Source organism: Biomphalaria glabrata, chromosome 3, assembly GCF_947242115.1.
Source record: "Biomphalaria glabrata chromosome 3, xgBioGlab47.1, whole genome shotgun sequence".
NCBI classification, from domain to species: Eukaryota; Metazoa; Mollusca; class Gastropoda; family Planorbidae; genus Biomphalaria; species Biomphalaria glabrata.
In genome coordinates, this window is record NC_074713.1 from 13,604,737 (window position 1) to 13,630,915 (window position 26,179).

At 34.6% G+C, this 26,179-nt stretch overlaps 2 protein-coding genes across 5 annotated transcripts in view; one reads left to right on the forward strand and one right to left on the reverse strand.

Moving 5' to 3' along the window:
- Positions 1-825: 825 nt before the first annotated feature.
- On the reverse strand, positions 826-14,309 carry LOC106073935 (sushi domain-containing protein 4-like). Its single transcript, XM_056023545.1, has 10 exons — positions 14,162-14,309; positions 13,178-13,317; positions 11,903-12,295; positions 11,220-11,408; positions 10,111-10,353; positions 9,339-9,563; positions 7,655-7,743; positions 7,046-7,211; positions 6,048-6,521; positions 826-5,254 (listed from the first exon to the last, which is right to left on the reverse strand). The coding sequence occupies exons 2-10, from the start codon at positions 13,239-13,241 to the stop codon at positions 5,163-5,165; spliced, it is 1,935 nt and encodes a 644-aa protein (XP_055879520.1). The 5' UTR covers positions 13,242-13,317; positions 14,162-14,309; the 3' UTR covers positions 826-5,162.
- Positions 14,310-14,405: 96 nt separating this feature from the next.
- LOC106062233 (beta-1,4-glucuronyltransferase 1-like) overlaps positions 14,406-26,179 on the forward strand; it is a 97,384-nt gene continuing 85,610 nt past the window's right edge. Inside the window, exons 1-2 of one of the 4 annotated variants that reach the window (XM_056023546.1) lie at positions 14,406-14,538; positions 15,545-15,652. The gene's annotated coding sequence lies outside the window, so the exon portion shown is untranslated. The remainder of the gene's footprint in view (positions 14,539-15,544; positions 15,653-26,179) is intronic. The other 3 variants (XM_056023547.1, XM_056023551.1, XM_056023548.1) reach the window with 3 other exon arrangements.

Genomic DNA, 26,179 nt, shown 5'->3' on the forward strand with positions numbered 1-26,179 from the left:
AAATAAGCTACGAAAGTTCCATTCTCCCATTTTTAATGAAACAAATGCATTTTGTAAACACATAATTGTATATATTTTAATAAGCAGTATTTGGCATTTGTTTTATCCCACACCTCGATTATATCTACTGGTCATAAATACAAAAGATGGTCAACTAAGTATTAGCAAGAGGCGCAATGGCTGAGCAGTAAAGCGCTTGCTTCCGAACCTGGGATCGAATCTCGGTAAAGACAGGGATTTCAAAATTTCGGGATTTTTTTTGGCGCCCCTGAGTCCACTCAACTGTATTGGTTACCTGACTTTAGTTGGGGAAAAGTAAAGGCGGTTTGTCGTTGTGCTGGCTACATGTCACCCTCGTTAACCGCAGGACAAAGAAACAGATGACCTTTACATCATCTGCCCACAAGGTCTGAAAGGGGAACTTTTTTTTTTATTTTATTAACAAGTGAACGTCCTTCGCATCTTATTCTACCAAACTTTCTGTTTCAATTAAAACATTGGCCTTGAATGACTTTCTCGTAGATTTCAATAGAAACCCTCGCACTGCTTCTCAAAAATAGAAAAATGAAATATAGTGATCTATTCAATGAACTTGTGAAGTGACAAAATACACGATTTAGAATGACCAGAAACTCAAGATTTGTTTAGTGCCTAGCCGTGTTCTCATTCCGACCCAATCATTGACACGTCATCATTTCAACCAGGTCAAATCATGAAGTCAGTGTGAGCTGTAAACAGGAGGCCGCTATTTATTCCAACCATGATATAGGATGCCATAACTGTTTTTGAAATGCAATATTGAAAATCAAGACACAACACAGTTAATAGTTATAATTGCATCTATAATTAAATAAGATTTTATTCTTACTGTCATCATATATAACCTGCTATAATAATATGTGAAAGGAAAATATCTGGTCAAGGAAGTACATTCAACAAGTACAGCAAGATTTACTCCATGTTCAAATGGATTTCATTCATGAAACATTAGTAGGAAAAAAAACAAAACAAACAAAACAAAATAAAGCAAAACTTTCACCTCTCCGTTAATGTTAAAGGAGTTTCTTCTAAATAGTTTTATCAAGTTTATTACATCTTACTTTTTTCCCTGCCTTAAAACTTAGATGTTCCAATATTGCTTTCAGTTTGAGAGAAATGTTGCTAGTCATGTACATCAGCATGATATATATAAAAATACAACAACAGAAGAAATAAAAAGCGTATAAGAAATAGTTTTTGACTCAAAATATCACACTGAAAAATGAATAGAAGAAGAGACAGCAGAACTACATTATACATTACAGCCAGCCTTCAGTGTTTTCTTAGAGTCATCACTTGGACAGATTTTGGTTTGGAATTCTTTTATTTCAACATCAGCCTTTGAGAACTATTTAATGCACCTTAATGGCATAGCTCTGGGCAAAACTGAATGTCAAGGGTTGGAATCCAGGAGCAAACCAGAATTGTAACCTATGAAGTACATTGTAATTTGAAAGTTGTAAACAGTTGCAGTAAATAGTTCATATACAATAAGTAAATAGTTGGCTTTGTTTGTGGTTTAAACATTAGGCTTTGTTTTGTAATGTAAACATTGGTGACTGCAGTAACATGTACAACTTTTGACAAGTTACAGATCTAGTCAAGATTGAGGTGGTTTGTTTAGAAGTTAGTAAGAAGGAACCTATACCTTTGCACAATGACATTTAATGAACAAAGCTTCTTAAAATTATGGCCATATATACATTCATCCAATAAAAACATCTGTATCCATCACTCACAGATCTTCAAGCAGAAAAAAAAAGTCAATAAAAAAGGACAAGAAGCCAATCATCAGAAGACTAAATCAAAACTCAACTTGTCAACATTTTCTAATATGATCTAGACAAACATCTACACAAGAAACAAAAACCTCAATTGTATGATACAGGATTCAGACATCAAACAAATTCTAATTCTACTCAGGGGAATACAATTGTGTAAGACTCTGATTGTAGTGTATAGAAGATCTAAAAAAACTGATCAGTGTAGCTAGGTTAAAGAGGGAGAGGGAGGTAAATCAACAACAGAACATCAGCTTTTGAAAAAAACTATATAAAAGGTTGCATTAGCTTCCCTTGATTGGTTTACAGTCCAAGTCTGTAGGTGTTGTCTGTGAAATAAAGGTTACTATATAAAGTATTGCATGAATGTCTTTTCAGTTTTTCTGCTGTATATGTGCATTCCTTGAAACTATTGAATTCAGGTACATCAGAGATCAAATATGTTTTAAAACAGGTGACAGGCAAAGAGAAAATATTCTAACATAAAAAGAAATGCAGAGAGAAAAAACAACTCTGCAAAAAAAAAAAAAAAAAAAAAAAATTGCCACAATGGAGTGCAAGAAAAATTTAGCAAACAAAGAAGCACACAGACAGTGCAGTACTAGCAGTAGAGACATGCTAACAATGACTAACTTAACAGAACATGTCATAATACATCAAGTGCTTTTTTGTTGTTGTTGTTCATACTGCTGTACTGAAAGAAACTATTTTCTGATTCTACTGTTTGTTTTATAGAATATTATGCATCCCAGTGCAAAGCAGATTAAAAAATACAAAAACATCCAAACAAATAAGGTTGATCAAATAAACTATATAATGCCACTGTTATGTGCGCAGCATAGTGTGAATGTGTATAGTGTGAATGTGTGAAATGGTGCGAACACGTGTTGAAAGGGTTAGAGAAAGAAGACCTAGAAATGGAGTAATGTGAACAAAAGTCTTCATAACCTATTATAGATGAGTTTGTTGGTGAATAATTAAGAGTCTCATATGCTCGTAACAGCCACACTCCGTAGTGAGGATTTCAGAGCAGTGGACAACAGTTGGAAAGAATCTTCAGACATTGCCAGTGACAGATCTTTAGGAAGACAGCTTGCCACCCAATGCACCAAATGGTGAGGAAGGGTCTAAGTAAGAAAAACATCAGCCTAAATGTCATGCTTAAGAGAATATTGTATTGTTTATAAAAAAAAACATTATTTCCGAATGGCAATGAAATGTTAATAAGTTTTAAAAAGTTAAATCAGGTGAATATTTGTTTTATATATATGTTGTTTCTTCTGTTTGTTTTGCTATTCTATGTACCATAATAAAAAGGCTTAAGCAAAGATCAAGTTAAACTCATGAAACACTCTTACAGATTTAAATAACTTCATTTCAGCTATGACTTATGGCTTGCTTCATTTGTACCAAACATTTTTATGCTAAGAATCATTATCACAAGTCTTCCGGAACATCTCAAGGAATAGAATAGAAATACATCCAAGAACAACCAAACAATTAAAGATGAAAACATTGATTCATTTAGGCCACTCTTACATTGATGCCCAGCTTACAATATTCACAGAATCTACATCAGCCCATACTTGAATAGCAAACTCACCAAACAGTAAAGTGATGAAGTGCAATCATTGAATTTCAACAACTGGCCTGGCAAATAGGTTTTGAAATAATACTTATAAATTACATTTAAGTTAAACAAAAATATCATGGTACTACAAATCATCACCAAAACACCAAAATGATGCAATGCAACAATTGAATTGCAACAACTGGCCTGGCAAATATGTTTAGAACTAATACTCATAAATTACATTCAAGTTTTTAAAAAAAATCATGGTACCACAAAACATAATATACATTAAAACCATTTCAATAAAACGTCAGTAAAATCTTCAGTAAAATACACACAAAAAGCTAAAATAATATCACTTAGTAAATTGGTTCCCAGGTGTCTGTGTTCAGTCAAATACAAGAACAAGTTTGGTAGAGTTAAATCTTGTCAAAGCTCAGTCCACCATAAAGTTTGTTTTCATGTGTATATATATATTACATAACTTGCTTAATTAGAAAATTTAAATTTTAAAAATTTTTTATATTGATAATAGCCATGAGATTGAGATAATATAATCACAGAGATCTACACTTTCAAAATGTTTAGTTCATTTCCTACAGATGTCACAGAAATATAAAAAATGCATGCTCAAATAATTTTACATACATAATTTGAAATATATCAAACTAGAAATGTATCTAGTCAAAGTCAAATCATCATGTTGAGCTTTTTAACAATAAACACTCACACACATCTGCTGAATACTAGAATTCATTTCATACTTGCAAGATCTAACTGCCTTATGTCAAACTGAATAAATCTATAATGTGAATATAAACTAATGCATAGAATTTACTCCTTACCTCTCGTCGAATCTAAAACTCAAACACTCTCTACCATTGTTGATACAGAAACAGTAAGAAATGTTTTCAATGTTAATCATGGGGTGCTACTGTGTTTGGTAGATCAGATTAATTTATAAAACTAAACAAATGTTTTTTTCAGCATCTCAAAAGTTATATATGTCATGATCTAAATCAAATGCCATGCAGGGGAAATAAGTTTGTTATCACTAAGCTTGTAAAGCAAAAATACAATGTATAAACTCACTTTGATATATCATATGACTATTGACTATTTTCATTTGTCTTACTTCATGTAGCAATAGATTCTCATGTATAACTTATCCATATTGTAAATATAAAATAGTAATTAAAAAATGATTTTAAAATTAAAATAATCTGACAAATCGTTGTTCTCATTTTCTTAAATTATATACAAATAAAAAAATGTTCCGCACTATGAACTGGTTATTTCATTTTTTGACAAGAACAAGATCTGCTACATGAAAATTATGATCCATGAAACGATGATCTCTAGTAGAAATATCACAAGACTAAAAGCATTTCATGTTTTTTTGCTTTGACAGGAACAAAACGTTTCATTTGGTTTCAACCATTGCTGATCATGTGGTACAGAATAAACCTTGTCAATGTTAAATTATCTGTGATCAGTTATGTGACATAAATCTGTGATCAGCATCTTGTTCATTTCACTGATGTCTTGGGGAACTCATTTGATTCACTCATTGTAGTAGTGTCACTGTCCACTCATTTGATTCACTCAGTGAAGTATTGAAAGATAAAGCTAAAAAATGAGACTGAAATACTTCTGTTTGTTAAGTAGTACTTAAGAAAACAAAACGACTCCACTTGGTGTCTCAACTCACAACGATAAAGAAACTGAAATGAGGTCAAAGCCAAACTAGAAACTAGAAGGGGGAGATCTCAGGGTTCCTCTTTACTTGACCGGCTGGGATTTGAACTTACACTGACCACATCAGCTTCCCTCTGTGAACTGGTCTCTAAGAGTGGAGCATCTGTGGAAAATAAAACAAAACTAAATTAACTCACACACATTATAATTTTTAAAAGCTATTATAGCAAGACAGAGAAAAATTGTGCACCCTCTGACTATAGAGAGAGGCAACAAGTGTTCAAAAACCTCCCTAGGGAAAAAATTCATATTTCTCTTGTGAGATCTCTGTCCTAACCCCTGACCTCAGCAAATGAAAGAAACATTTCTTGGATTGTTTAGTTTTCTTGATGATACAGACCAAATTACAGCTGAATAGTTTCTCAGTCTTGTTTCACCAATAACTAGACCAAAAAAGAATAAAATGCTAAAGGGAAAAAGGGAACAAGTTCTATGAATGCTTTCCTCAAGAGAGACAACTCATATAAATTACCATATGAAAAAAAGTTTGAAATTTCAGAGTGTCAAGGGAAATGAAAATCATCAAGAGACTGGGATAAATGCCAGTTGGTAGAAACAAAAAAAGTATCCAAGTTGGTTTACAGGATTTGGATTGAATATAAATTACTTTAAATTAACAAATTTAAAAAAATACAAATATGAAATATTCTTTGTAAATAATTTTAAAATGCTTTAAGTTAATGTAGATATTAGAATTAAGCCATTAATGATTACTATTCTATACACAGTTACTTTGATGCTAGTGCTAAATGTTCATAGTGAGGAATACTACTCCTACTTTCAACATAAATAAGAAATTACTCAATAAATAACACAAATTTCAACATTAATTTTGCTGACGGTAAAAAAGAATTTCAGAAAAACAAAGAACAACAACAAAAGGAAGACCTTCTTACCATCATTCACATTCGACAGTTGGTCATTAGATGAGTTCAGACTGCCTGCTCTAGCCGTCCGTGATGAGATAGACCTGTTGGAGGTACCAGAGTCAAAGGTTTCCACCCTCACAGACGTTGATGCATCACTCATGCTGACATTGACAGTGTCCATTGAGCCAAACATTTCAGAGACTCCATCTCGATTCATTGTACTGGTGGTGACCACAGAGAGACGATTGCTGTTGTTGTTATTGTTGTTGTTTATGTTGTTGTTTCCATCACCACCCACATTCTGTTGATGCAAAATGGCCGCCCGAACTCCTGGGTGACTTGCAGGGAGCAGCCTCCGATATTCGGAAGTGCTTGGGCTTACACCACAACCCACAACGGAGAAACCAGCTCCATTGCTAGATCTCATGGACTCCTCATAAGAGGGAAGATGTATTCCTGAAGCATCAGCATAAGCCATAAGAGCCATCCTATCATGTTCATCTGTTCAAATATAGTTCATAAATGTCTAAATCAGATATCAGAATGACATTATGTTGTTTTTTTTAAATTACAATGAAAGGTAATGTGACAGAAATTGAACGCAACCCAATCTGTAATGTTTTTAATAACTTAGGATAAAATCATAGTAACATGTACAAATTAAAATGTAAAAGTTAAAAACTAATAAAAGAAAGCAAAAACTTTTAAAAAAATATTTTTTTAAAATTATTTATATTAAATCTACAATAAATAAACAAAAGTGTATATATAAAAAAAAATAATTAAAATGGAAAAAAAAAAAAAAAAAAACGTCTGTTTAAGTGTTATTTCTTATATTCTATTCTATCATTTCTACAAATTTTTTAGGATTAATTAATGGTTCTTAGTATTTACATATTCTACAAGTGTACTTAAACAACTGATGAGGAAATAATAATAAAGTTGATGTAATTGAATCTAAGCAGTGGAGTTTCTGCTTCAGTTAGTGACATTTTGAACTTTTTAAAATTAGAAATCAGACTTACCCATGGAGTTGTTGTGGACTCGAGCATAAGGTGTTGGAGCTGGTCCTTGTTGGAACAAATGAGGTGCTCCTGGCTTCTTTCTTCTGATCACGACAACAACCATGATCAACAAAAGAACTCCCAGAACACTACAAGCTGTGGTCACAACAATCACCAGGGAGGATTCCTAAAATAAGAAGTCAAACAACTGCATGATTTCTGCATCAAGATGAATTCAAAAGTTTCTTTTGCTTCAGTAAGACTTTTCAATACATCTGAACTAATGTAATTCAACCCCCCCCTTTCTCAGAAGAATTGAACTTCTCCATAGTGTTGTACACCATTTATTCTGCAATATCCTTTGAAGGACAGGCCCGACCCCTTTCTTATTTGATTAAATAGCACCCTGCGGATGTTAGTTGAATGTATTTCTTTAGCTCAGACATCAGAAAAATGCTTGGTGCTGTGTCTTGGTGGAGCTAATAAGGCTGCTCCCAGATCCACTACCAGGCTAAAGGTAAAAGCCCCATGAAATTGTCAGTAGATAAGAGCTTTTTTTTCCCTAGTCAGGCCTTCAGCTACGCACTTAGGAAAACTTTAGAGATACTAGTTGTTTACAAGATAATGTACCTTATTTTTGGAATCACTAATATCACCAGAACTGTAGGACTTGCCTTCATTTTGAACCTCAGGAATCAAATCAATCTCACTGTTTGATACTATGAATAAGACAAAATAGTGATATAACAGACCATATTGCATTAGTCAATAAAGATAACAAACTTTAATTTTTAACAAAGGGGACATCAATCATGTTAACAGTTGAAAAAACAAATCATAGGATATTACAGACCATGTTGTAGTAGGTAAGAGAGACTTATATCATTGTGAGTCTAGACATTGAGAATTTTGTAGAGAGAATTATTTTGATTTATTTTCACAGTTTATTTATAAATATGGTCAAAGGATAGTGTTTTAACTAAATCAATAAAGAGCTTTTGGTCTTAACAAATTATTGGGGCTGTTTGTATGTTGTGAACTGTATCTAGGACTTCAACAATTATGACAATGTATTTCAGATCAACTCTCAAACAGATCTGTATAGAGAACTACCAGCTGATTTTAATAATAAATGTAAAAACGGGAAGATAAAAATCATCCATTACAATGCTATCCATTTCACTAACAGCATTAAACTCACTTAGCTTCATAGAAACAAATGGAAAAACCAGTGGCGTAGCAAGATATTCATGGGCTGGGGTTCAAGAATATTTTGGTGGTGCTGCCCCCCCCCCCCTCCGTAGGATGGATTCAGTGTGGGGAAAAACAATTGAGTAATTTGAATATATCTCGATACCAAAAGACAGTCTGTACAAGTAGCTTACCTTTTTTTTTAAAAAATAAGTAATAATGTCATTTCATTTGATTTAGTAAAAGTGTCTTAGAAGTCAGCGCTTGTACAACTTCTTTACAGAATTAAACGACTATAATGTGTTTGAAATGAACAAACAAATGTTTTATAAGTTCTATTTCTCATTATACACATTTACATTACAAAAATACTTCTAGGTGTAAAACTAAAACTTATTTACAAAATTTTTTCTGGTCTTTTAAGAAGCAAAGTTAGAAACTAGTACAACTATTTCTAAACTTGTGTCTATTTCTCGTTCAATTGAAAAGTGAAGCCAACTTGCTTTCTGTTATAGAAATTCTTAAATAATTTTTAATCAATCGAAACTTTGAGAATGACATCTCTGCTGAACAAACTGACACAAGGTAAGACAACATGTATGCCGAGACAATGTTTGGAAAACTTGAAAATAAAAGAAACAGAATGAGCCTTGAGAAAGTTAAATAATTAGAAGCTGTGTCAACATTTTTTATTTGTAACTCTCAGGACTATTCCTATAGACTTAATTGTCATTGTCGTTCCCTTCATTCTTTGCAACACACTCAAATATTTTCTGAACCAAACTCTCTCTCTCTACCCCCGCTTCCCCAATTCCAGTAATACTTCTGTGCTGTGTTATGCAGATAAGTCAAAGTAACACTCAAAAAGCGAATGGAAATAACAGGCGAAAAGCCAACAATATAAGTTAGTCGACGCTCAAAGTGAATGTCGAACAAGAAGTTAAATAACGAAAGAGCTGTCGAATGTCATCAAGCTAAATCTCTACCTCAGTAACTAAAGCCGACCTTACTCTAGGGGTGCCAAAAGATGGCCCCAACTGGTCGTGAGTCATGGGTCCAAGAGCAATGAACCCTTTTGTGCCATTGTTGCAATGCCAGCAGCTAGGTATAGAGAACTACTTACAGCAGCTAGGAAACTCCCAGTCCCACCTTCCATTATTGCTAGCAGAGCTGTGTATGCAAGTAAGCACATCTACACCCTGTAATTTAAAGCCTGGGGCACAGGCACACTCGATGCGGATGCCTCTGTAAAAGGGCCTGCAGAGTGTCAGGTCACTGGAGTCTTGTCCCATACATTTGCAGACACCATTGCTGATAGGCACAAAATCAGGGCAGTACCAGGTTGGATCTTTAAATAAATAAGAAAACAACAACAACCCTAAACAACATGTATACCAGATCAAAATTACAAGACAGCATCATGTCTAAACTAAGTACAAGTAAAGAGTATTGTTATTCAAACCTTCCTATCTATGAGACAGATGATGTAAAGGTAAAGTAGCTAATTCTTTCTACATATGTCTACAACTTTTTAAAATTTTAATAAAAGCTTAAAAAAGAAAAGAAAATGTATCAAAATGGCAATATGAATGTCCAAACATTCAACAAAAGCCTATAAACCTGAACTCTTAAGTAAGTGATAATTAAGAATTAACTAAAAAATAAAAAAAGTTAGATACAATAGATAAAAAAAAAAAATTTGTTTGAAAAAGTCTCCAAACAAGTGGATCGAATTACCGATTTCTGATTGGTTTATTAAGTCCAACTAATTGTTTTGAATGGTTAATAAAAGAATCTTCAACACACACAAATTTTGAAATTATAATTCTAAATCTAAATAAAAAACACTTTAAAAAAAATTAAATAAATAAATAATCTCCATTCATTAAACTCACCACTCTCGAGAACGCAGATGGGAGGAACTTTAGACCAAATTTTGTCAGGACGGCACTGCAGCACCCCTGATCCTATTAATTTATACCCAGGCTTACAGCTGTACTCCACCACAGCTCCAATCACATACTTTGGGTAGCTCCCTTCTTCCATATTGTAAGAAGCCAGGTCTTGTTTACCTTTGTTGACCAACTCCCACTTGCCATGCTGAATGAGTCCTGGAGAGGGGCAGTCCTCCTCTTGTACTGCATGCAAAAAAAACATTGTGTTAGTTTATATGATAAGCAGTCACAAAAGTCAAACTAAAATACCAAATGAAATTATATTCAAGGCATTAGGTAAAATTTAAGGATAGAAGAGTTAATACTGTATTAATACTGTCATTCCAAATAGATGTATAATTAAAAGTTGAAAAAAAAAATTTGTTGGTCAATGAGTTATATCTTCAAAGCCTATTTTTAGTAGGAAATTTATAAACTCCTAGATATCATGTTTAAGCAATACCGTAAACAGCTTTTAAAAAAGCATTGATTTTACACCACCAATGAATAGTGTAGTCCTAATGAGGACAGAAAAATATAGAAAAAAGAAGGGAGCCTACACCAGTCTTCCAGACTAATTTCAACATTATTACCATATGGCCTGTGACTTACAATTAATCTAAAATTCTTTATAAATCATTATAAACTGTGAGGCGCGGTGGCTGAGCAGTAAAGCGCTTGGCTTCCACACCGGGGTCCGGATCCTGGTGAAGACTGGGATTTTTAATTTTGGGATCTTCAGGGGGCCTCTGAGTCCACCCAGCTCTAATGGGTACCCGACATTAGTAGGGGAAAAGTAAAGGCGGTTGGTCATTGTGCTGGCCACATGACACCCACGTTAACCGTAGGCCACAGAAACAGATGACCTTTACATCATCTGCCCTACAAAGTCTGAAAGGGAGACTTTACTACTTTACTTTTACCATAAACTACTTTTAACACAATTTCAATTAGGATTAGCTCAGCTTTGTTAGCACTTACTTAGACACCATACTGACTAGTCAAAATTTTTTTTTAGAACTAACCTTAACTACAATAGTGACTATTTTAGATTTGGACAAAAATATTACCACAGGTTGGTATAGGCCCCTCCCACTGGCCATTACGACAAATTAGACGGGCACTGGAGACAGGACCAAGAAGAACATAGCCACTGGAGCAGATGTATTCAACCTCTAGACCATCTGACATGTTTGGATTGTAGCTAGTGTAACGATGTAGAGCTTTTGGAACATCTGGAGGGCTGGGACAGTATTTCTCTTTTAGAGAGAATTAAAAACAAACATTTAGCTGCATTTCATCTTCAAGAACTATCAACAGAAGACTTAAATTAGTAACTGGTGCTCATGAACAATAAAATTGTCATTTTTGTACAATACAATTGTCATTTTGAGAAAACAATAAAAATGAAAATGTTCTAATTTAGTTCATTTTCAATAACGTTTTGTAACAATAAATGAATAACTTTCTATAAATTAAATTTAAACAATCTTATTCAAAAAATCTTTTAAAGAATGTTACTTTTGGAAAGAAAGAAATGTGTAAATAACACTGATCTATGTAATTGCTCTGAAATTATCTACATTTATTAAAAAAAAAAAATAATTTAATGACAAATCACACAAAAAAGTTTATCCGACCATAATTTTTTACAAGATATTTATAAAATGTAACATCATGTAGCACGTCATTTTTAAGAACAAAAAAGTTCTAATCATTTATGCCTTGATACAAATAAACAATATTAACTCACTAGTACAGGAAGATAGACGTGTATTTCCATTGGGCATGGTCCACTCTCCATTCGAGCTACAAACTATTGGAAAGTTTGGCTGAAATGTGTCATCAGTAGAAAATCCAGCATCACAAAATACCACTGCCAAAGTGCCTTTCATTCTAACTGGGGTGTAAGCCATCTTTCCGTTCCTGATCTCAGGGTCAATCAAGCAGAAAACAGAATTTCCAACAGTTTCCTTGAGACACGTGGGTGGATTGGATGGATTCCATGTGCCATTGACACATATCATTTTACTCTGACCCTTCATGCGATATCCACTATCACAGACATAGTTCATAGTGTGAGTATTGATATCATAAGTGACTAGCCCATTTTCAATCGACATAACAGGGGGACACTTCCCTTCACCTGGGAAACAACATACAAAGCTTGGTTAGAAAATTCAAAGAATCAAACTATGTTTAAAAACAAGCTTCAAAACAATAAAGATCTAAAATTAATTAATTACCAGAAAAATTTAAAAAGGAATTAATCAAATCATAAATTAATATTCCATACAAAGTGTTTGGTACACAAGTTTGCACATTTATAATTGTACAATTTTGGGGTGTTTATGCTGGATTGCTTTTCACATCACTTTATTTTTTCTGGTAAACCAATGTGGTTTAAAGTTTTTGAAGTCTTAATGGAGTATTTGTAATATTCAATATATATTATCCAGAGATTTCTTATCCTTATTTTAGTGGGTAGGCTTTAATCTTAGAGGTCTGCCATTTTTTTAAACTGAAGCCTACTTGAGATGCAGTATAGTGATAGCCAGTGCTTTTTTTTGTAAAAAAATTCGGTGAATAGGTGCAGGTACTCAGTAGTTGATTGCCTAACTTTTAACTACTAAAAATTAATTATATATATATACGTTAAAATACAAGAAAAGTAATATTTTTTTCCAAAAAGGTGCCGGTATACCGTACCGGTGCATACTGTAACAAAAAAAGCTCAGGTGATAGCTATATGTGCACTTTGTTTAACAAATTTTCAGGGGAAAAAAAAGGACCATATTCCTTTCTGGTTCTCGTATGATGAGCTCTTCATATATTAGTAGTGTACTACAAACACTGCATTCTATTGTAATAATAGTAGTTTTTGGGTTAGTATCCCTTATCCATGTTAGCATGTCATGTACTGGACTTGTGTATTCAAGCCTATTTCAAAAGCTTTCCAATTAGGAATCTTAACAAATATTATTTCAGAAATGTTTTATTAAGTACTTGTTTTGACTTTAACACTTACTTGAAGTCACAGAAGATTCAATAGATGAAATCCAAAAGATACAAAATACATAGTAACTTTTCATTTTGTTAATGAGGCTTTTTGTTGTTTAATTTTGTCACTTTAATTAAACTGCTTATGATCTCCAATCTTTTGCTTGTCTGAAAAAAAAAATAGAAAAAAATAATATTTAAATAGACCATTTTTTACAATACCTAGAGTCTATCTATAATTAAGACATTGTAGCCACTTTTATAGAATGACAGTTGTACTAAGTCTAAATGGATTTAAGAATTCAAAAGAAAATTAATTATTATTTCATTCCCCTCAATTATACTTATAGATCTAGACAATATATAGTTAATATAGATCAAAGAATAGATTTCTAGAAGCATGGTCAATGGGCCAAGAGTACACTTGGCTTGGCTACCTAGAAGGGGGCTCGAGGTTCGACACCCGACTCAGGCAGAGTTGTGTTTACTGAGCGCCTAAAGGCAGCACGGAAAACCAACTCCTAGATATGTAAATATCATATATCAATATCATATAGATATAAATATATTATATAGAATATATGTAAAATGTAATTTAGTCATAGTGAATGATAGTGTGTAGACTAGCACCTGACCTAGGACTAGTGAGTCACTAGTGACTAGACTCACTATAATTGACTATAGTAGACTGACTTGACTAGTAGTAGACCTAGATCTAGGAATCTAGATAGTAGTAGTAGTAAGTACTAGTCTAGTAGACTCTTTCTTAGACCAAACTTTCTAGGAACTACATCTATTATGATCTAGATTCTATAGTCTATAGATATATTAAATATAGAGTAATAGACTATATAATATATTATAATATTTAAATTTAATATTGACTAGACTAGAGTCTAGATTCTTTAATAAATCTAGATCTATTATTTAGATCTATTATAATAATAATCTATATAAAAATATATTATTATTACATCTACTAGATCTAGCTCCTAGAAATCTTGAATATTACCTTTTGGAATATTAACCAATGCTTGAGCCATTAAGATTTTAAGAAATATGACCCTTCAATATAATTAACTACCTAGATTCTAGATCTATAAAATAATAAATAAACAATGAATTCAATGATGACAGAAAACAAAAAGTTTGACGCCATTTTGAAAATGACGTCATTTACAAAAGGTTACCATACAGCGCAGATGCAATGACCTACCGGATGCAGTTCCTTCCACTTTCACAACAAACACTGGTAAAAATTTTTCATTATGATGCTTTCGTTCGTGCATCCAGTGCGGAGTGGCACATGACAATCTAGTCTAGAGTCTATTTAGATCTAGTCTAGATCTGAGGATCTGTGCTGTTAATTTTGTGTATGATAAGCTCTCGGTACCGTATATTATACATCTAGCTCAAATATATTTTTTCATAGCATATTCATATTGTAATTGTTCCCTGGATTATCATATAGTAATCATATACTGTATTACTGGATTAACTGGATTTGGATAGTATTCTATCTGTAATAGTAATAGTAAATAGTCTATAGTTATACTTAGAGTCGACAAAAAAATTCTAGATCTAGATTCTATATTGACTATATTATACTAATAATAGTATTGTACTAACTAGAGGGGGAGAGAGTAGAATCTAGCTCTAGAGTGAGAGTCTATTCTAAAAAAAGTATCTATTTCTATCTATGATCTATCTATAAGACTGTAAGTTAGTGTAAGTAGTACTGTAGTTGTTTAAATTACTTTAATCATATCTAGATTATAGATCTATATATTATAGATCTAGACTATATTTATATCTAGAACATTAAATCTAGATCTATATTCTATATACTAGACTCTTTATATATACGCACTAATCTAAGATTCTTAGACTTAAGAATTGCCAATCAATAAGTGGCACAAGTGAAAACAGTAAAAGTAAATTTATAGTCGTATAGACAGTAAAGTGCTAGATAACTAGATCTAGTTTTAGGTCAAGATATAAGCCCAGTATTGGGACTCGATAATGAGAGCTAATCTAGGCTTAGGCTTTTTTATACTTTAGTAGAAGGATTGGATCTAGATCTATATTACAATGTGTATATATATATATATATATATATATATATATATATATATATATATATATATATATATATATATATATATATCTAGGTAAAGTAGTTATAATTATAGACTCATAAACTTCTATTTCATGCTAATGTCAATGTAACTTACCTAAAACCAACATTAATTATAAAATTAACTAAGTTTTTTTAAAGTCATTTTGAGAAGTGTTGTCTACAAAGTTGAGGACATTTTTAAATTTAGAAGATCTGTGTAGAATCTCTCTCTATAAGTATATATATATAGATTCTATATTTACTTTGTCATCACAGATCATCTGACACTTAGGATAGGTCAATTCGACTAATAGTAGATAGTTGTTGTTTTCCCCCTCTATTTGTGATCGGATTATCTTATTGAAGTAAATGTTCTGACCATTGGTAAGTAGATCTATATTTAGAACAAATCTAAAAAGAATTTAAAAGATACACGTGTATTAGACTTGAACTAGATAATTATCAATATCAGAATGTCTAAATGTCTAGATTTAGAATTTAGATTCTAAATAGATTTACAATTACGTTGTGCCGAGGCACCAGTGATTTGTTGTAGGTCTCTATAAAACAACAACTAATGTTGCCACTCGTTACATGCATAATAATAGACTTCCATCGGAACTATATGAATGTCAGCATCAGCTGTCCCTTAGATCTAGTCTTTCGAACCAGTGAGGCGCCGCACGTCATGTGGTCCGTGTCTCTCCATTCTCCTCTTTCTTTTGCCAGGATACATTAAAAAAAAAATGTGTGTCTATTCTAATGCTAAGTTATCTTACAAAGTAAAAATAAAATTAAATTAAGAGATGATATGTAACCCGTGGATTATGTTTCGGTTGGTTGAGATTTACTTGATATCTCGGTATAATATATTTGAGATGCCCCGGTATTTAGAGGAAGCATGACTTGGTTAGAATATTTGTTTTATCTCATATACAAACTGTGCTTTTTTGCAATTTTATGTTACGCTGTTTCATATCTCTATCTCTCTCTCTCTCTCTCTGTTAATATCAAAGTCAAGAATGGGGGCTTAATAGTTTGGTATGCGCTTCGGGTTGTAGTCTCGACGGTCCCAGGTTCGAATCTTTCCCGCTTCCATCCTGCAGGAGCTTGTACGTAGGCATAAAATTCATTCCTGAAGGTACGTCCAGAGCTTATACAACAAAAGACATTTGAAACAGTTTGAAATCATCCTGTTTGAACAACCAGGAGATCAAATAACTTTGGGCTTTCTTTAGAAAACAACAAAACAATGGCGCTTTGGCTTTTACTATAGCTTTAAAAAAAAACAACATTTACTTATTTTATGAGCTCAGTATCTGGCAGTAAATGTCACCTTTTAATTACCAGCTTAATGGTGAGGGTTCTGGGTTAGAGTTCAGTGTTTGGATTGGCTACACTGTAAGTGTTCTGTGCTAGTGCGCGGTCACAGTGCTGTTGGTTTTTTTTTTTTTTCTGGGTGAGACGGCAGCTGTAAACTCATTGGGCCACGCGCGCTTACCCGGGCCATATGTTTCAGCAGTCTGGAGCGAGAAATAGGAGACAAACAAAAGAAGAGACTATCGACATGATTTGAATAGACATCTGACTCTTTTAAACTCGGGCTGTCCCTGGGGCACGGTTAGATCTAGAATGTTCTTTGTGTGTGTTTTTAAAAACTATGCCCGTGTGTTGTCCCACATATCGTGTGCTCACTCGTCTCGTGCGTTCTCTCCTCAATAAAAAAAAAAAAAAACAGCCGTACTACTATTCCCTGGCTGAGACAGGGAGGCAACCGACGCATTTATTGTTTTCTCCCTAACAAGTTATCGCCCATGCCTCTTATTCACACAGCGTCTTTTCACTTCGTTGTATTAGTCTGTTATGAATTGCCATCTTAGCCTCATATCTAGAGGTGGACCTGCTCACCAATACGCTACTTCATACATCTATTTGGTCGGCTGCCACTTCCGTAGGTAGAAAACATTTTAGAGTAGAATCTATTGTGGGACTTGACTGCCCCTTTACCTCCTTGTGACCCTTTCACCACTCGCTCCGTGATCACTGTACCGTAGCGAATGGTGTGTTTGGCGCCAGTTTTCTGAGCACGTGCAGATTCAGTGTGCTAGTTCATTGACCCCCCCCCCCTTTCCCGGTGGAGTTGGTTATTGATGCCAGTAGAGAAAACGGCGTGGTTGGAAAAGCATTGTGTCAAACTAACTTCACGATGAGACATTCAGAGTTTGAGTTCAAAGAGCTAGTAGACTTATGGCGAAACTGAACTGTTATTATTGTTACGTAGAGATCTATAGACTCTTTTGAAGGCAGACCAGCAATACACAGAAATTGTAACTGTTCAAACACTTTTGAAGGCAGACCAGCAATACACAGAAATTGTAACTGTTCAAACACTTTTGAAGGCAGACCAGCAATACACAGAAATTGTAACTGTTCAAACACTTTTGAAGGCAGACCAGCAATACACAGAAATTGTAACTGTTCAAACACTTTTGAAGGCAGACCAGCAATACACAGAAATTGTAACTGTTCAAACACTTTTGAAGGCAGACCAGCAATACACAGAAATTGTAACTGTTCAAACACTTTTGAAGGCAGACCAGCAATACACAGAAATTGTAACTGTTCAAACACTTTTGAAGGCAGACCAGCAATACACAGAAATTGTAACTGTTCAAACACTTTTGAAGGCAGACCAGCAATACACAGAAATTGTAACTGTTCAAACACTTTTGAAGGCAGACCAGCAATACACAGAAATTGTAACTGTTCAAACACTTTTGAAGGCAGACCAGCAATACACAGAAATTGTAACTGTTCAAACACTTTTGAAGGCAGACCAGCAATACACAGAAATTGTAACTGTTCAAACACTTTTGAAGGCAGACCAGCAATACACAGAAATTGTAACTGTTCAAACACTTTTGAAGGCAGACCAGCAATACACAGAAATTGTAACTGTTCAAACACTTTTGAAGGCAGACCAGCAATACACAGAAATTGTAACTGTTCAAACACTTTTGAAGGCAGACCAGCAATACACAGAAATTGTAACTGTTCAAACACTTTTGAAGGCAGACCAGCAATACACAGAAATTGTAACTGTTCAAACACTTTTGAAGGCAGACCAGCAATACACAGAAATTGTAACTGTTCAAACACTTTTGAAGGCAGACCAGCAATACACAGAAATTGTAACTGTTCAAACACTTTTGAAGGCAGACCAGCAATACACAGAAATTGTAACTGTTCAAACACTTTTGAAGGCAGACCAGCAATACACAGAAATTGTAACTGTTCAAACACTTTTGAAGGCAGACCAGCAATACACAGAAATTGTAACTGTTCAAACACTTTTGAAGGCAGACCAGCAATACACAGAAATTGTAACTGTTCAAACACTTTTGAAGGCAGACCAGCAATACACAGAAATTGTAACTGTTCAAACACTTTTGAAGGCAGACCAGCAATACACAGAAATTGTAACTGTTCAAACACTTTTGAAGGCAGACCAGCAATACACAGAAATTGTAACTGTTCAAACACTTTTGAAGGCAGACCAGCAATACACAGAAATTGTAACTGTTCAAACACTTTTGAAGGCAGACCAGCAATACACAGAAATTGTAACTGTTCAAACACTTTTGAAGGCAGACCAGCAATACACAGAAATTGTAACTGTTCAAACACTTTTGAAGGCAGACCAGCAATACACAGAAATTGTAACTGTTCAAACACTTTTGAAGGCAGACCAGCAATACACAGAAATTGTAACTGTTCAAACACTTTTGAAGGCAGACCAGCAATACACAGAAATTGTAACTGTTCAAACACTTTTGAAGGCAGACCAGCAATACACAGAAATTGTAACTGTTCAAACACTTTTGAAGGCAGACCAGCAATACACAGAAATTGTAACTGTTCAAACACTTTTGAAGGCAGACCAGCAATACACAGAAATTGTAACTGTTCAAACACTTTTGAAGGCAGACCAGCAATACACAGAAATTGTAACTGTTCAAACACTTTTGAAGGCAGACCAGCAATACACAGAAATTGTAACTGTTCAAACACTTTTGAAGGCAGACCAGCAATACACAGAAATTGTAACTGTTCAAACACTTTTGAAGGCAGACCAGCAATACACAGAAATTGTAACTGTTCAAACACTTTTGAAGGCAGACCAGCAATACACAGAAATTGTAACTGTTCAAACACTTTTGAAGGCAGACCAGCAATACACAGAAATTGTAACTGTTCAAACACTTTTGAAGGCAGACCAGCAATACACAGAAATTGTAACTGTTCAAACACTTTTGAAGGCAGACCAGCAATACACAGAAATTGTAACTGTTCAAACACTTTTGAAGGCAGACCAGCAATACACAGAAATTGTAACTGTTCAAACACTTTTGAAGGCAGACCAGCAATACACAGAAATTGTAACTGTTCAAACACTTTTGAAGGCAGACCAGCAATACACAGAAATTGTAACTGTTCAAACACTTTTGAAGGCAGACCAGCAATACACAGAAATTGTAACTGTTCAAACACTTTTGATATCGACCTTCTTTTTTTTTTGTTATGTACAGGGGAGATAAACGGATGCATTTATTTAAAATGGAAATTGTATTAAAAGCAGGCAAACAACAGAACAATGAAAATAATAAGTTCGCACATTATAATATTATATTAGAAAGAAATTTGTAAAATATAATTGTTGTGACTAACTGCTATCATGACCGATATTGTTCAATAGTAAATGTTCTGATAGCATATGTACATGTATGTTGTAAAGCAAGCACAAGCATGGTATGTAACGCTACAATGTTGGCAAAGCTTATATCAACTCACTCTGTCTGGTAAAAAACATTTGTACATGTCATTTCTCCCACACCCATTCTCCGACCAAGCTGAAACTTTGCACAATTATTCTTTGGCATAGACAGGACATGAATCAATAAAAAAAAAAACAACAATTAGTCAATTGATTACTGGTAATTAATTATTCTGTTTGATACCAACAAGGGAAATTATTCCTTAAGTAATTACGGATATGGCTAAATATGTAGGGTTTTGCCCCCTTAGATAATTGAACGTTTTTTTTCCACACTCATTCTTTGACCAAGCTGAAACTTTAAAGAATGATTTAATGTACCTAACAAAACACGAGTCAATTTAAAAAAAAACAAAAAAAAAACTTATTAATTAATTATTCTTCATCAAAAATGTAGAAAATTTTCTCCATTTTTTAGAAATTTAGTTATAAGTGCGGAGTTCTTTCCCTTAGATAAGCTTTGTTATTTAAAAAAAAAGGATTTTAACAAATATTTTGCTAGTTTGTATTATTTGTAATAGTATAATTACATTCTGTCATAGTCACTAATTACACGAAAGCAAAAAATAAAAAATAAAAAAAAATAGCTTGACTTTAAAAAAAAATTGCAAACTAACGTCAAGGCAACCTTTATTATGGTTCTAGACATATCCCTCCTAAGCCACGCTCCCCATTGCAACTAATGTTCGAAGCCCCTAGAGATGCTACAAGATATGTTTTCCCTAGCGTCACTGATGTCATGGAAGCTCCCTGGCTCGTTACAAATGTGAAATAAATCTTCAATTTGAATTGGATTAGACATCATTCTCTCTCCAGGGAGACACATTTGTATGTCATGCCATTAGCGTCAGGACACTCTGTCAAAGCATTGTACTTGATTGTTGAGCTTTAGAAAGCCTTAGACTTAATTAAACTGATATCGTATGAAAGGCCTTATGGCTGCATTTTGCACTGTCAAGTAAGTAATATCTTATGACTGTATGTAGCTTGGTCAAGTATGGTAAGATCGTAACTGTACTTAGCATGGTCAAGTATGTAAGATCTTATGATTGCAATATGGGAGGTTATGAACATGAGTTAGGTTTATACAATCACATAACTGCACTATATACTGTTAGGTTTATAAGACCATATAACTGCACTATATACTGTTAGGTTTATAAGACCATATAACTGCACTATATACTGTTAGGTTTATAAGACCATATAACTGCACTATATACTGTTAGGTTTATAAGACCATATAAATGCACTATATACTGTTAGGTTTATAAGACCATATAAATGCACTATATACTGTTAGGTTTATAAGACCATATAACTGCATGATATACTGTTAGGTTTATAAGACCATATAACTGCACTATATACTGTTAGGTTTATAAGACCATATAAATACACTATATACTGTTAGGTTTATAAGACCATATAACTGCACTATATACTGTTAGGTTTATAAGACCATATAACTGCACTATATACTGTTAGGTTTATAAGACCATATAACTGCACTATATACTGTTAGGTTTATAAGACCATATAAATGCACTATATACTGTTAGGTTTATAAGACCATATAAATGCACTATATACTGTTAGGTTTATAAGACCATATAAATGCACTATATACTGTTAGGTTTAAAAGACCATATAAATGCACTATATACTGTTAGGTTTAAAAGACCATATAAATGCACTATATACTGTTAGGTTTAAAAGACCATATAAATGCACTATGCAATGTTAGGGTTGTATGGCCATATGACTGCACTATATACTGTTAGGTTTATAAGACCATATAAATGCACTATGCAATGTTAGGGTTGTATGGCCATATAACTGCACTATGCAATGTTAGGGTTGTATGGCCATATGACTGCATTATGTACGACTGCATTATGTTTTATCAAGCCAAACATTTTGTTTCAAGCCCAATAGCTACGAGGTAATGGACATGACGGTAAAGGAGAAGATTACTGTTCTCATGTTCTCATTGTGTCTTTGTGATCATGTTGAAAAATAAAAAAAATTGCAGATTTCTTCCACGCTACATTAATTCATTGGGCTGTCAAGTCGGAATACTGTCTCTTTCTTTCTTTTTTTTTTTAAAACTTCTCCGTTAGGCCAGGGAGATTTTCTACGGCGTCCAGTAAGATTAGGTGTCGAGATGGAACAGACTTTCGGACACGATGCTCCAGGGTGGTGGAACGTGACAGTAACTGGACGGGTCTCGTCGACTTGGTGGGGCACATTTTTTTTTCTCTTAAGGGATGATGTGTTCATGACAATCCCTATGGAATTTTGTTCAATTTTCTGTTCATATTTTTTTTTAATAACATCAAGTTCACATCGTTTTATTAAGTAAGAGTGTTTGTAAATCTGGTGTTACGTTGGTGTCACGTGCTGCATGGCGGAATTATTATTTTTTGACGGACAAATACAACATACAAAGCTGCGTAGATCTATTTACTTATTAAAGTTATTAGCTCGCAGTTCAGTTTGCCAGATGAATGTGAGTCCCCCTTTTCTGTATGAACAACAATTAACACTAATGGTTAACTAATTAGTTACTTGATTCTTGTGTTGTCAAGGACAGTGGATAGTTGTGCAAAAGTTTCAACTTGATCCGAGAATGGGAAGTGGGAGAAAAAAAAAAAGAATCCACCCAGACAGACAGACGGAGTGAGCTGCTATAAGCGTTGTAAAAATACTGTAGAGCACCACACCCACAAATGTGGCCGATATAACTGCTTCCATGCGTCCAAGTTCTGGTGGAAACTCTTGTCTGGCTCTCTTTCCCCCCCCCCCCCCCCCCGTGTAAATCCTGCCAGTTGTTGGCGTAAGGGCTTAGCCTTTTGTTTCCTACTTGGGCTATCGATTGATTGATTGGGTGGCCGTTATTTTAGTGGTGTCAGGCCCACACGTTGATGACCGCTCTCGGTGCTACCGTGGCTCTTGTTAAGGGGGGAAAAAGTATCTAGACGTCTCTGACACTAAATTATTTTCTTCTGTTATTATGAACAGCTTAATGGTCAATGATGTTTTTAACGATTAGCAAGTCTCGGGGAAAGGGGAGGGGGTGTGAGAGCAAAACTTACAATGAGAGAGGCATAGTTTTTGCTGAATATAATCTCTCTCTCTCTCTCTCTCTCTCTCTCTCTCTCTCTCTCATTATATATAAATATCACTCTCTAGCGACCCAAATGTACCCTATTGTTCTAAGGTATCGTTTCACAGTGCTTACATTTGTTCCTGCCTAATGTTTATGACGATCTCAATTTCAAATAGGCAGGTGTCAGGATCTTCGTCTTCCTCTATCAAAACTTGCGTACACGTGCTTTTAGAATTTTTTTTTTCATTCAATTTTATTTAATTTCAATCCTCTGCATCGGAGTTCTTGTTTCAGTTCTTTAATTGAAGTTCGTCAAGCAGTGCCTGGTAAGCCATCCTTTCATTGAGTCGCCCCAAAAAAAAAAAAAAAAAATCCCACTACATACAAAGACCGCCTTAAGCACAGCTTCTTCTTTAAGCTTCTAGACTTGGGTGGAACTCCGTTGATGCCAACATTCCGTCTTACTCTAGTCTAGAACTGGGCACAAACTAGAGCGCACCTTCTGCACTAACGTGGATGGCGGTGTGCATGGCAGGGCAGGGTTCTAACAATGCTGCCCAAATATTATCTCTCGTGTATCTTACTAATAACTGTCATGGAATCTCTGCCCTATTAGTTCACAACCTTTCTTTGTCCTGGAAGACCATAGCAATGTCCAACATGCGTGTCGCAAGGGCCGCATTCCCTCAACCTTTTGGCACGCATGGAGGCTTTTCAAAGAGTTTTGTTTTTCGCTGATGGCAAAATAGAAGGACATTTTTGTTTTTGCTGGTGTGCCTTTTACTTTCAGTCTTGTGCACTCACACACACACTCACACATACACATAGACTCGGAAGCGCATATTTCATTTGGCAGCTCATTCAGTGTCTCCTCGTGTCTTCTCGCTTATTTCTTCTCCTTAGGTGTTTCAATATTCCCAAGGGCGCGGTGGCACGTGCAGAGTGAACAGACGGCAATCGATACACCCCCCTTTTTTTTCCCTCCACACTTCTTTTTTACCCTTAAGCCTAGAAAAACCTCGCGACTAATTCTCCACCTATCGGCCTTACATGTCGCTGGAACTACGTGATTAACGCCCCTGTCGCCAGGGTAGCCATGTAGCTGCTGAAGCGGCACAATGGCGCCACTTTCGGGTTTTCTCAGCAGAAGATTAGCATTTCCCCCCTTTTCCAATCCATTTCCCCCTTTGCGCCTGTCTGTACCGCCTTAATTTCTTTTTAAACGAAAAATATCATGCACAAAAGGGGGGAAAAAAAAGTGAAAATCGAAGAGATTGTAGGATTTTGTTTTTGAATGGTGAGAATCTCGCCTGAACAAGACCGTCATGAAGTGACTGAAAGGCAAGCGAGGGTTTAGTATTCTAGTCTACTTCAAATGAAGCTCAGTTCTACCAGATTAGACTTACCGAGTGACAGAACTTATCAGATCAAAGTCCTGTGACTAGCTGCTGGGATTGAAGGCTTCACTTTGTGAAGAGCTTTCCTTGAGGAACATTAACAATTTTTTTTAGCCTTATCCGCAGACTGTAATTGACGCACTTTAGAGGTAGGTTTGTAACTTTCTACGCATGCTATGAAGTGACATGATGGAAAAATTTGGTTTGTTGCAGCAACAACCCGAGGTTTGTTAGCATAAGGACATAGCAGAGATTACTTTTTATACTAATATTTATTTGTGTGTGTGTGTGTGAATTTTTAAAAGATGTAGACTCTATCAGCCGTGTCCACGAGCTACATGTCGAGAATAGGTTAGAAGCCTCTGTAGACGATTGCCATAAAATGTTTAATTTTATATGTTTCAAGTAAAGGATTTGGGTTTAAAAACTTAATAATAATACTCTTTATTATCCATAAGGAAGTTTGTCTTACAATTTGTGCTCTGTGATGCTAACTTTACTTTCGTTCACTGCCCAGTGATTTTCTCTTAATAATTGAAATACAGAAACGCATTCATGATGCTTACCAACATTTTCTCCAGACTTCTGGATTGTCACCATCTTTCAACTTTATTATTGTCTTCGTGTACCATGACTAAACTTTTAGACTTAATAAGAAGCAAAACATTGGGGGCCGAATTCGTAATGGTAGCATGTGTAACGGATGCATGTGTAAATCAGATGTACTTGAAGTATTTCTAATGATGCTTGATTATACTAGATGCGTGCCCGTACCTTGTTGAGTGTATTACACTGGCGAGTTTCTAGACTATGTTATCCGCCACAGGATGAACAGGTACCAACTGGAACAAAGACTCAATAACTAAGTTCACTCAGAATGAAACTTCAAACAATGTTTAATACAGAATGGGCCACAGTCCGTCACTAACCACGATGTTTACCCCTCAAGAGTCTAGCAGTAACTGATCTTTAAAAAGTCTATCCTAACCTCTAACCCCAAAGTCTATGTCGTCACTATAAAATGTACGTTCACTGTCGGTCTAACAAAGTGCGCAACTCAACTAACTCAACTAGCTCTCTAACACATGAAAATGACATGTTGACATTTCAACATTAACAGGACTAACTTCTGGCTTCTATGAGTAGGACAACATCAACCTAGGTGACATGCTGGTCTTACAATAGATTCATATCATGAATTCATTTGCACTACACTGCCAGTTTGTACTGTATTAACACTTCCATTCATGAGATTGACATTTCTTTATTAGATCAAGTTTTTTTTCGCGGTCTATATTTTAGTTTGAGTTTTACAATTAATTCATTCAATTATCTTAAGGTACGGAACCCTAGCCGGACCTGTGAACACTAAAGGATGTATTTTCCTTGTTGAATAATTGTGCAAAGTTTCAACGATCTGAAAATGGGTTTGGAAGAAATAACGTGCACAAACGTATTTACCAGACAGACAGACAGACATAGTAAGTTAATAAAACAGACAAGACAGTGATTTACAATAAGCTTTGTAAAAAAAAAGGCACGTTGAATGGTGTCCGTATACCTTTATG